Source organism: Fringilla coelebs (genome assembly GCF_963513975.1).
Source record: "Fringilla coelebs genome assembly, chromosome: 19".
Classification (NCBI taxonomy): Eukaryota; Metazoa; Chordata; class Aves; order Passeriformes; family Fringillidae; genus Fringilla; species Fringilla coelebs.
Genome location: NC_140045.1, coordinates 9,246,871 through 9,259,468, shown reverse-complemented (window position 1 = coordinate 9,259,468; position 12,598 = coordinate 9,246,871). Strand labels below are relative to the sequence as shown.

The 12,598-nt window shown below is 43.6% G+C and overlaps 1 protein-coding gene across 1 annotated transcript; it reads left to right on the top strand.

Annotated features, from left to right (window-relative positions):
* The first annotated feature begins 4,037 nt into the window (after positions 1 to 4,037).
* SUMO2 (small ubiquitin like modifier 2) lies at positions 4,038 to 11,832 on the top strand. Its single transcript, XM_084218357.1, has 4 exons — positions 4,038 to 4,289; positions 5,665 to 5,796; positions 8,802 to 8,873; positions 10,393 to 11,832. Exons 1-4 carry the CDS (start codon positions 4,269 to 4,271, stop codon positions 10,453 to 10,455), a joined length of 288 nt encoding a protein of 95 aa, XP_084074483.1. The 5' UTR covers positions 4,038 to 4,268; the 3' UTR covers positions 10,456 to 11,832.
* The last annotated feature ends 766 nt before the right edge of the window (positions 11,833 to 12,598 follow it).

Genomic DNA, 12,598 nt, shown 5'->3' with positions numbered 1-12,598 from the left:
TCACTAAAAGGCTCTAGATGTAAATCAAAACAGATGTCTGAAAACCCAGGAGTATGAGGCCTCCTGTCACTGTTCCTCGAGGCTAAGGTGCTGCTTTTTTAACTGCAGCAGTTTCCTGTGAGTGGCAGAATATATTTAGAATATCCGTGTAATACTGTGTAGAGATCCACCTGTGGGAGGTGGATCTAGGAGTGGGACACTGTACTCTGCTGCTCCCAGGTCCATCTGTGTGAAGAGACACTGAAAGCTGGAACTCTTTGATCTTCTCCTGCTGTCTCTTGGCACACAGCGTCCACTTTGCTCACTCCCTTAAAAGGGTCTGTGGCTTTTCATATCCGCAGCATCTGTTGTTCCTACATGGATGATTCCTGTGGAAATCATCTTGGGAAAGGTGAGTTTTAGTATGAAATCTTGACATTTTTTTAGTCCTCTTGAACACTGGCTGGTGCTCTGCTCATATCTAGAAGGGAAACCTTCCTGTTCACCTCTCAAAGAGGCTTCTGTGCCTCTCCAGTCCATATAATTGAGCAGAATTGGGAATTTCCATGTCAGCATGGAACTTCACATTGCTCAGAAAGGCTTTGGCATATGGGCTGTGGGTCCAGCAAGGAAAGCAAAGAGAAATTGTGTGGTTTGCAGTCAGGAGAAAAAGAGGAAAAAAAAAGGCCTGATGAAGATAGGAGTTACTACCTTGTGAAATAGGAGGTTTGGAAGCTATTTGGGGAACGGAGGGAATGATCAGCATCACAAACAGGGAAGGCACAGCACAGGCAGGGCTGTAGGCAAAAGGTATTTTCTATTCCCAGGGCTAAGCCAGAATTAATGAAGAGCAAAGCCTGAGTAAAGCACTCTGACCTGCAGGGTTTGAGCCAGTAACCGGACATACTCGTTCACACCTCCAAATTACTGTGTGCTTTCAGTTCTTGCCTTGGACTCAGTGCAAAATGACACCCAGTTTTAAAGGGGCTGGAGTAGGTTTTGTAGGTTAATGCTTGCTGATGTGCAGGAGCACACACCATCTGCCTGTAGCTGCTTTGGTGTCAGAAAACAGAATGTTTTAAAATCCCAGCATGAAGAGCATGTATATGGAATGCCTATGTTCCCTGCCCTCTTCATCAGAGGGTGGAGAATCAAACCAAAGAGATTTCTTCCTTATAAAACTGCAGTAAAAGAATGAAACAAAGTATGGAAATATTTTAAGAAACAACACGTGGATTTTTTTTCTCCCAGAGATGGAATTTCTCAGGAATTCTCACTGTGACATTTCCCCATTCACTTCCCTTCAGCTTGGTGCATTGAAGAGGAGGAGCGCAGAGGGACAAAAAGCTTTGCTTTGCTCCCCTCTGCTGCAGCCCGGACCCTGCAGGAGTGGGGCCTTTGTAGTTCCCAGTGTGGCTTCTCCCCCCACTGCTCACTCCCAGTGCTGCTGTCTGGCCAGTTCCTTTGCAGGTTTTAGCACTGATTATTGTCAGCTCAGTTTCTTCAGTTGCTATGTAAAAAGAAAAGCCACACAGAGATGAGGTTTGTATAAACCTGCTCTGTGATTTGGGATCTGTTTGATTGGTAGTGAGACCAGTGCTGGTGCAGCTGAAGCCATTTTCAGCTTCTCTGAGCACATCTAACTCCCATATGTTCTCACAAATTCTAGAGTATTTTCCTGTCTTTTTTAGCACACTTGTTCTATTTGTGATGCTGTTTTAACGTGTGTCTCACTTGGTGCTATTCCTGCCTTCATTTCTTTCATGCCACACTCAGGCCTTGGTGAGTTTCATCCCACCTCCCCAAAAAATCCTCCGCCTGGGCCTGCAGCACAGGGATCTTCAAGGAGGGAGGGGGAAGAAGTGACAAGAACAAAATACAACAGGACCATCAAGCCCTGTGATGCCCTTCCACACTGCTCTGTGATGTTACATCATCTCTAAAAATAGAACTTAAGGTTCATTGGAAATCACAACTCGTCTTTACTTGTGTGAAGAATCCCAAGGGTTTGCAGTTTTGCTTTAAAAAGCCAGGGATGAGATGGAAGGGTGGGGATTAAGGTGCTTTGTTTCCTTGTTCTCACTAGTAGTTCTACTTCTTAGTGGTGATGATTGACTTGAGAAGGTCCAAACCAAGTTGCCCATTGCTTTTCAGAACTCAAATGAAAGGAGAAGGGAGATCATAGGAGCCTGAGGCACACACATGAAGGGGGATTTGGGTGAAGTACATGGTCTTCCTAGCCAGGGTGCTTCTCACCTTCCAGTACCTTAAGCAAATAGAAACATAATAGCGTGAGTAATTAAACACAGAGAAAACAGGCACGATCAACTGATTGATCTTTTGATGATAAATCAAGTAAATTGACACAGGTAGGAGTGGAAAGCAGAGCTCAGAGGATGATCTCTTTGAATCACAGTCACAATTTGAAACAGCATCTGTTTCCTTCTTGGGTCAAACTGAACATGTCTCTGTCTGGGATTTTTTCAGAATTGACTCACTAAGACTCTTCAGGAGGAGTAAAATACTAAAACTAAAAGGTTCTATGAATTTTCAGGCTAAATTTTGGACTACAAGGGATTGTAAAAGACCACTGCTCATGTTTTGTGGAGCTCAGGTGGCTACCTGGGACATCTTCCTGCCTCATGGCTGTGCCATTTTCTCAAGTGGGGACTCGGATAAAGGTTTGGCTTCAGCTTCCCCTCTCCAGTTGGTGTTACTCTTCGGCAATTTCCAGAAAATGGCAGGAAAAATCCAATCTGTGCTCAGAAGGAGAGAGCTGGAATGTGAAATAACATGACAAATACAGAGCAGAGGGACCAGAACTGACAGTGAAAAGCAAGTCTGCAGCTCTGCCTGTAAGTGAAAGTTTCTCTTCAGTCAATATTTCCCTATGTCAGCAGTTTATTCTGGACAAGGAACATCTCTGAAATGGTGCAGAAAGTTTTGTCCTGCCAGGAGCAGGGGGTGTGTGACCACACGGCCACCTTGGTGTCACGACTCAGAGTGCTCCCACACGGAGCAGCGCCAGTGTGGAGTGATGCCCACCTGGAAAATCCATCCCTGGGGGATCGACAGGGATAATTTTTGTGATGCTTCTTTTCCATCTACATGATGTAGAGAAGCACTTGTAAATGATGGTGGCAAGTGTAATGATGATAAAAGGGACAGGAACTGTTTTGTGTGAACCTGTGAAATCTCTGTAGTTATTGAGAATTTCCTCCTCCCATTGGAATGAACTTAAAGAAATCACATCATTGGTGGCTCTGATTTATGTAGAGTAATTGTTGGGGTGCCGTAGGTGCTCAGTTCCTTCACAGAAATGGCATCTCTTCCAGGAAAAACCCTCCTCACAGGGACAGCCCAGCGTTTAGGGGGTCTGCCACACCATCGTTGTCCTCCATACCACAGTGAGGGGCACAAGAAGCAGGGAGAGATTTGATGAGGCAGAGACAAGGGAGATCACAGAACCACAGCAGCAACGCGGTCGGAAAAGGCCTCTGAGATCAGCGAGTTCAACCTGTGCCCCAACACAACCTTGTCAACCAGCCCACGGCACTGAGTGCCACGTCCACGCTTCCCCTAAACACCTCCAGGGACAGGGACTCAGCACCTGCCCGGGCTGAGGTGCTGGGAAGGTTTGCGTGCAAAGAACAGCGTGTGAGGCACTGAGGGGGCACTGAGGGGGCACTGAGGGGGCTGTGGCAGGCGGCCCAGCGGTATTGAGGAGATTTGAGGACATTTAAGATTTGAGGGGGCCAAGGATGCTGGGGATGACTAGGGGAAGTTCTGTTCGGGAAGGGCACGGTGCGAGGCGCGGCGCTGAGGGCGGCCCGGCGGCCATTTTGCGAAGGACAATGCCCGCCGCGCGGGGCGGGGCAGGGGCGCGCGCACGCAGTGCGCGGGCAGCACGGCCGCGGGCGCGCGCGCGCCCTTCCCCTCCCGCCGCCGCCGCCGCGTTATATAACGGCCGCGGGGCGCGCGCGCGCTCCCTCCGCCGCCCCTTCCCCCTCCCTCCCGCCTCACCCCCCCAGCCCGGGCCTAGCTCCGCCCCCTCCCCGCGCGCCGGGGCCCAATGGGCGGCGGGAACGCGCCCGGGGGGGAGGGGAAAGCGCGGCGGGCGCGCGCACGCACAGCCGCGGGGCCGCGCCTTGCCCCGTGCGTGCGCGCTCCCGGCCCCCCCCGCCTTCCCCTCTCTCTGTGTCCCTCTCTCTCCCTCTCTCCGCCGCGCTCGGCCGGCTCTGCCCCCCCTTTGTGCGCGCTCCGAGCCGCCCCCGCATCGCCGATTCGCCATGGCCGACGAGAAGCCCAAGGTGAGGCCGGCGCGCTCCGCAGCTCCCGCCGCCGCGCTCGGCCCCTCAGGCGGCGGCCCCGGCCCGCAGCCCCCGCGCCGCCTTTGCGCGCCATTTTCCTGCGCGGGTGGGGGGGGCCGAGGCCGCGGCTCCCGGGGCGGGCGGGGGATCCCCGGGGAGAGGGGGAGCGAGCCCGGGCCGCCTTCCCGCCCTCCGCGGGGAGAGAGGCAGGTCTGGAGGCGGTTGCTGCTGCCTTCCTCCTCCTCCTCCTCCTCCGCGGCCGCAGCATCCCCGCCGGCTGCCTCGGCAGCCGCTGCCCTCACGGTCCCCGCACGGCTCCGGCCCCTTTGTGCCGCCTCTGGCCCCGCTCGGGGCAGGGGGGGCCGCGGGGGCTCCGCTCCGCACGCCAGGAATTAACAGAGGCCGCCGCCGGGGGGGTTGGCTTCCCCCCCCCCCCTTTTTTTCCCGGCCTTTTTTTTTTTTTCCTTCCCTCACCCTTCCTTCCTTTTTTTTTTTTTTTTTTTTTTTTTCCCTCCCCCACACTATTTTCAAACCGATTTCGAAGTGGCGGAGGGCGCGGGGCCGCGCGCGGGCTGACACATGGCGGGACCCGGCTCCCAGCAAAGAGCGAAAACAAAGCTGGAATTGGGGGTGCCGGACAGCCCCGGGGCGGGACAGCCCCGATCCCCGTCCCTCTGCCCCGAGGCCAGGCCAGAACACGAGGGACGGAGCTGGAAGTTGATCCTCCGCAGTTTTCCGCTCCGGGAGGGCCGGACTGCTTGATGTGGAGTTTTTTAAACATTTTTTGAAAGAGAAGACCTGGGCCGTTTCAGGTTTTATCACCGTTTGAAACGTGGCCCTTCAAAGTATCTACAAAGTTTTTTTTAATAAGGACATCAAACGGTAGGAGAAAGTTTGAGGTGCGATGAGAAAGAGCCTTGCTGCTGGTTGGGAGCACTGTTATAACACAGATCAGCTATAACAGGTCATGATTGTAACATAGGTAACTTAATTCCATTCAGTGGGAGCACTGGTGTTGCATATTCTTCTGCTTTTGGTAGAAATAACTTTCTTTTTTTTTTTTTTTAATCTGTTTTGAATGCCTGGCCTGGTAATTCTTCATTGCTATATTTCCAGTCTGCAGAATGACAGCTAATCACAGGTGGTTTTTTTTGTTTGTTTTTTTTTTTTGTATGTGGCTTTTTTTCTTTAAATTTTCAACTGGAAAGTGCTGACCTTTATTCCCTAATTCAAGGTTTAAGTCAGTAAACGGCTTTAATATCTTTATTTCCTCCTTTTCAATAACCTGTTGCACTTTGGTAAAATGTTAACTTCTTGTTTCATACCTTTTTTAAAAAGTGTTGGTTATTTTTTTTTTCTTTTATTTCCTCCACAGGAAGGAGTGAAGACTGAAAACAATGACCACATTAATCTGAAGGTGGCAGGGCAAGATGGGTCTGTGGTGCAGTTTAAGATTAAGAGGCACACACCACTTAGTAAACTAATGAAAGCCTATTGTGAACGACAGGTATGATCTCAGGAGAACGGTGTCTGGGGGAGAGCTGCTCTCCACAGGGATAGAGGAAAACAGTTGAAGTCTTAAAACTTAAGTAAATACACAAAATGATAGAGATGGAACAGAAACTAATAGTGCTGTGAAGTGTATTGTCCTTGGGGTCTGTTACAGGATGGACTGAGAGCATTGTGGCAGGAAATGGGTGAAATAAAGATCTGTTGTCATTTATGAAACCTGTATTTAAAGGTGGAGGCTGCTGGGAGGTGACTGCTGCTCTAATGCTATGAAATATTTGTGTGGAAAGGGTGGGTTTGGGATGAACTTAGGGGAGAGAGAGTTAAATGATAATCAGGGATTTTTATAGCTCTGAGTGACTTTTTGGACTAGTCATTGGCTTCTGATTTATTAGCTTAATTGTACTGAGATGAGAAGATAACTTGAGAAGGAGCTTGTACATTTAATGGTGAACTCTGTTTTTTCTCTTGTGTCCTGGCTGACAAATGAATCTTCTGAGAGAGACACACACCCCATGTATTTGCTGATGTGGTGGCAGCTGCAGCCAGTCTGTGAGGCTGCAGGCAGCTATTGCAAGTTTTAAAAACACCTGTTTGAGTAGAGCTCTTCCTTCTGAAGCTCCTGATTAGGGAGATTTTGTCTCTGTTATCCATGATATTTTTTAGTGACTGTCTGCCTTCAAAAAGTTATAGCTCTACAAAAGTGTTCAGAAGTAGTGAATTTTTAATTTTTTTAAACATAAATACCCAGGGATACTATTGCATACAATAAAGTCAGTATAAGATATTGGTGCAGCTATGTCATCACCAGGAAAAAAGCCCTGTGGTTCACATACAGAGTGGTAAAACCTCTTTGGTTTGCCCTGTGCCACAACAGAATAAAAGTAAAGACAAGGAAAAATTAGCTCTTGCTGAACATGTGAATGTATTCTTGTATGAGTGTTCTGTGGAGAAATCAGTGAATGTTGGAAGCTGTGAGTTTGTTTTTCCTACCTCAGTCGTACAAACTCTTGTTCTATTTTGCAAATCACTGTGTTGCTTTTTCCAGTCATAGAGTGCAGTTATAGCTGTCTTTCAGGGAATTTGAGGGTTGGTTATTTGTCTATAAAGTCCTGGCATTAAAAAAAAAAAAGTATCATTCATTCTTAGTTACTTTGAAGCAAGCAAAAGTAATATTCCAAATTATCTTAGATTGCCAAAATGTTTACTCTGCTTAAAGAAAAACAAAACCAAAGTCAGCAAAAAAAAAAAAAACAAACCCCAGCTATCAACTGGAGGAAAAACATCAGTAAATCTTGAGAATGGGAGGCATTTTTTCTGATCTTAGTTTTAAGCTAGTAAGTATCCAAAGAATATTTTTGTAGATGTGGATTTGTCTTTAGGTGCTTACTTCTGAAATTTTGCTGAATGTTTTTGAACAAAAACCATTTGTTCTGCATGTCTCTAAAAGTTAGATTTTATTCACGTATTTATTTACCTAACTAGGTACACCCCAGCTTAAATCCTTAATTTTGCAGAGGTGATGGAGAACTTAGCAGCTATAAAGGATGATAATCATGTGTAGTAGATATAAAATGGAAGTAACTAAATTTGAGTGACCTGTTGAGAAGATCAAGACTATTTGTGATTAAGTCATGAAAAAATCATCTGTGGACCATACTTCATGTTTTGTAGACACTAAGCTCACCAAAAGACAGTTTTTCAGTATGTTTTCAGCTAACATTTATTTAGCTCATAAAGTTGTTATGAACCTGGAAAAAAACAACACTGGGAATAGGAAATACATGTTTCAAGAAACACAATGTCAGAGAAAAGGGCTCAAACCAAACGTTGCTGTGCAGAAATGTGTTGCTGCCATGAGACTGAGCCACACACTTCCTTAGACCAGATGATGTTCTGAGTGAGCACTGCAGTGTCGTGATCATGCTGGAGAAGGCATTTTGCTGTGAACCATAAAGTTAATAAAAAAAGTTTACTCACATTTATTAAAATATTTTTCCTGACAAATCTACTTCTCAGAAATAATTACTACATTGTTTTCTGTTGTGTGTGACATCCGCTCTTGCCAGGCTGAATGAAGGCTTCTCTTCTAACTCAGAGATGCCAAAGCACGACCCTGCAATGCATTGGATTGGCTTCAAAACCAGATTGGGCTCTTGGATAGTTAGATACTCTGGAGAGAATGGATAGAACTGGAAAGGAAGTTTGTATCCCAAATGTCACTGACCTGCCTTTGCAGAATATGTGGTGCTGTAAAATACCTTGGAAAACTCACTGGTGATTTTTGGAGCTGATGTTATCAGTAGGAGAGGTTGGTTGTTACACCCAAATTACATTTTTCAGTCTGTTGGCTCAGGTGAGGATGAGAGATATTCTTCTAGGGATGAAAGAGGTCAGTAAAATGAGTGTTGTGTGGTAGAAATGCTTATCCAAAATACTGGCTAATTTCTGGAAGTAGAAAATGCCTTTATTTTTTCCATCTGTGCATGGAAAAAATTGATACATTAATTTCTTTAGAATAGGAATTGGAGGTCAAAAAGTTCCCATTTTTTACTCTTTGCTGCTGCAGACTAATTTTGTTGTTGCATTTCTGGAAGAAATATTTTAGAATACCTTTGATTTTGGAGAAGATCAAAAAGGAGTGTTGAGTGTTATTGTTGGACATTTATTACATGGAGTGTTGCACCTAGTTTTTAAGTGAAGGCACAATAAAAGCACAGTAAACCTGCTGGCCTTTGGGGTGTAGCAGAAATGGCTTTATTTTAACTTAGTCAGTGGGGGCACTGTTGCTTCTCATGAGTTGTTGGACACAATGCAGTGTTTAATACAAAACAGATTGCAGGGATTTGGAGTGAAATGACTAAAAGTCAGGGCATGAGGGAAGGGTGGAATCTCTGGTGGCTTTTAGTGATGGGGCTGCAATTCAGTAACAAGTTCAAGAGTAAACTACTGAGTACTTTTACACCAGGTTTATTTCCCTTTGTGTTATTTCTCTTTGTCCAGGGGTTGTCAATGAGGCAAATCAGATTCCGGTTCGATGGGCAGCCAATTAATGAAACAGACACACCTGCACAGGTAAACAGCACAAGCAATGCTAAAGAGCTATTTGAAATTTGCTGCAGGAGTTGATGCTTCTGTTTCCTATCAAATACTTATGTAGATGCGTATATTACTGAGAGAACTGGACCTTTTTTACCATTATTTTGGTGTAACTACTTTAGGATTATTAGAAATGGAATTCAGGACTTTTGGTGGTTTGAATAATAAAACTGTATCACTGTAGTAAAACAGAAAAATTAAATACAGTGTACAGATGCCGAGTCCTGTAAAACTTTCACTTTATTGATTCATGGCTCTGAGATAAGGATGGTAAGTTAAGAATTGAATTTTTCTTGAAGCAATGGCTTCATTTTGTATATAAATGATTTCCAGGATGTTATCAGAGAGATCCTTTATGCAAGCTTGCATTTGTAAAACAACAGTAACTTCTGTTGTTTGTGATCTGAAGCTGTTTCAGTAGCATGGAATGAATGAATATGGTGAAGTTTGGGTTGTCTGTAAGTGTTTGAAAGAATGCCATTCCAAGAACAGAATGGTTCCCTGTGGCTCTGGAGCATTTTTCTGTCCTGCTCCATGGAGCTGTGTTTAATCAGCCTGACCAAGTGATAGTTTTATTTGCTGTTCAGAACCACTTGTAATGAAATAATGGACTTTAGTTTTCAGTTCTGAATTTTCCAAGCTGTTGCTTCAAAGATTATGCCTCTTGTGGCCCCAATCTGTGCAACTTTTTAATTTGCAATACTGATAATTGAGGCAACAGGAGGATTTTTCTTTTCCATCCATGTTTTGCTGAAGCTTAGACCAGTCTGTTATAGCTGTGGTAAATGGCATAGAGGAGTTTGATTTCCTGAGCAGCAATTGAGTCTGTTTAGAAATATGACTTGAATGAGTTTTAGCAGTTCCAGTTTTAGTACAGATTTTGTCAGTAGGTGCCATTAACATCCCAGGAATATCAACTGTAAAACTTAGGGTGAAAAAAGAGAATTATGTTACTGAAGTATTGCTGTTCTTCACTGGCAGTTGTTACATGGTTACATGCTAAGTGTTTTTAATTTTTTTTGTGCTTGCTGATCCTTGATTTTACTGCCTGGTTGGGTAGAGACTTTAATTCCAGTCTGCTTCCCCATTGCTGTAGCCATTTGAGCAGCAGCAGCCAACTGGAATTGTGGCAATGTCTAAAGGTAAACTGTGGGAGTAAATAGGAGAACAAAGGTGCAATGGCAAAGTAGTCAACAGAAATCAAATATTATAAATCTGTTTCTTAGGAGTCACACAGTGTACCCTGAAGTTAGTACTAGAATTCATTCTCAGTCAACAGTTATCAATTGGAATTTTTTTTCTGTGCAGTTTCTTTGGTTTTGAGTTTAGTGAGTTTTGTCAAATGTACAAAAGGGTGGTGGTGGAGGGGAGTGGGGCTTCTCTGGTTTAAGTTGCATAAAAAGTAAATATAAAGTCAGGAACTGTAAGAACAACTCAGGCTGCTGTAGAGGTGTGAGAAGAGTTGAAAGCCCTTTTTTCTTTTTTTCTGCTCTAGTTGGAAATGGAGGATGAAGATACAATTGATGTGTTCCAGCAGCAAACAGGAGGAGTTTACTAAAACAAACACACAAAAAAGAACCTGCTACTTTCCTCTCCAGAACTGTGCTCCCACAGGCGACACTTCACAATTAGAAAAATGAGACTTGGTTCAGCCACATCCTGACTACTGCAGTATAGTTTTCTCTCTTCTCTCTGATTTTTTTTTCTTATTCCTTTTATTGTACATAAAGTAACTGGTGATGTGCACAGGCATAATGCATATTTTTTTTTAACTAAATGGCCAATGGTATGTTTTGATCAACATTTAATGGAGATGGGGTGGGAAAACAAACTGGTTCTGTGAAAATGCCCCTCTCTCCGTTAGTGGCATGCTCCTTCTACTTTTACAGAATCACAGAATAAGCCGAGTTATCTTTATATTCCAGTAAGTTATTTTGCTCTCACTGTTCAAAAACAAAAACCTTGCATACCTTGTTTGATTGGATAATTTCAATGTTTTTCTTTTATCATTGTAAAACCAAGGGCAATTTTATAACTTTTTTGTACGTAGCTGTTACATGTAGAGCAATCTCTGTCTAAGTAGGGGTAAATTACTCTTTAAAAAAAAAAAGGAAAAAAAAAAGTCCTAGATAGTTTTCCCTTCAAGTAAAACGTCTTGTTGTTTAAATAAACTTCTTGTTTAAAATAACCAGTTTACTTTCTTTTTCTGTGGAGTAATAGTACTCAGCAGCTGTATTTCTTTCTCTGCAGCACTTTATGCTTCTCAAATCTCAGCTTTCTCTGTGGTAAGTAAGCAAAATCCCCCCTGTCTAGGCAGAAGACTGTTAATAAAGGATAGGCATCCTTGAGGTCTGTCAGTCAGCAGTTGAACTGGAAATAGAAGTCAGTTTTCTCTTATTTTGAATTATTTTTATTTTTTTGTGAATGTTCTGCTAAGCCAAAACTATTTGATTAGGCAAACTGCAAAATACTGAACTATTTAGTAATGCCTTTTGGTTGAGCTCTTCATGTCAGTCTTTATTAGAAGCATCAATATTGTTGTTGCAGTAGTTTATTTAAGACTCTGTATTTGAATGCTTATTGATGTAAACATCAAGTTAAAGAGAGCAAATAATTTCATTAACCGTTCAGTTTACCATGGTATCAAATGGGAGCTGCTTGGAAATGTAAAGCAAAAATAAAAAATTGAGTTCTGTTTTTGGGTGTATTTAGCTATGGTGGTGGAGATTCCAAGCTCTGCTTTACCCCACTCTGCTGTTCTACTTGGGAGAGGGAAAGAGTATTTCTGCTGGAAATACTGAAGGGAGATACAGTCATGGTGGAGTTTTTCACAAGTCTTCCACAATTCTTGAGTTCTTGGGGAGCTTTTGGGGGAAGTTTAGAGGTTGGAGTGAAATCAATGGATGTTCATGGAAGATTATGTATTTGTCAAACCCACAGGCCCACAGCATTCTCTGATGTCCTGGGAATGTTCCAATAATTTATAGTAAGTTAATGCATTTTTAGGTATAAATTTCCTAGAAGAGGCCACTCTTTGGTGGTAGTTTTTGTAACAGATAATTCAAGGAGTGATTATTACACGTGGGGCCTGTGCCTGCTTGAGCTGTAAGTTTTGTGGCAGAATGATGGCTGTGTGCATTTAGCTGATGAGTTGTGATCTATTTGTCTTCTGTCAGAAATAACACATTTGATGCTACATTAGTTCCATCTAATGGAGGTACAGGGAAAATTAACATCTGTTTTTGCAGTTGCATTCAAGTCTGTAGCTGAAGAATGTAATCCACTGTGTACCTTTGTTTTAATTCAAGGAAATGCTACTGCCATGCAGATTACTTCACATTGTGAGATGTATCTTGTAGACTTCTGTGGTGTTTTGCAGGATTGAAATTCCTTCTTATGAACAAATGTTTACATATCCAAGTCTAAAAGGCCTATAAAAATCTACTTTGAAGAAAAGAGGTGGTGGAGGAATATATTTCAACATCTTTCCTAAGTTACATGTGGAATACATTGCTCTTTGGCTTTAGAATCTCTGGCTTTTAAGCTGGCTAAACTTCTGATATCAGTGTATAAAATTCTTTCAACTTGATGTCATGCCAAGACTTTTCCCAGGAGAAAGCTGTCTTTATCTTGTTTGGCCAAAAAAGGTGTTTGGACTTGCTTTAGTTTCTGAAGAAAGGGTGAGGTCTCCTTAAATACAA

Coding starts and splice junctions, on each gene's coding strand:
- SUMO2 (XM_084218357.1), top strand. CDS start 4,269: ATGGCCGACGAGAAGCCCAAG. Junction 4,290..5,664: donor TGGCCGACGAGAAGCCCAAG/GTGAGGCCGGCG, acceptor TTTCCTCCACAG/GAAGGAGTGAAGACTGAAAA. Junction 5,797..8,801: donor AAGCCTATTGTGAACGACAG/GTATGATCTCAG, acceptor CTCTTTGTCCAG/GGGTTGTCAATGAGGCAAAT.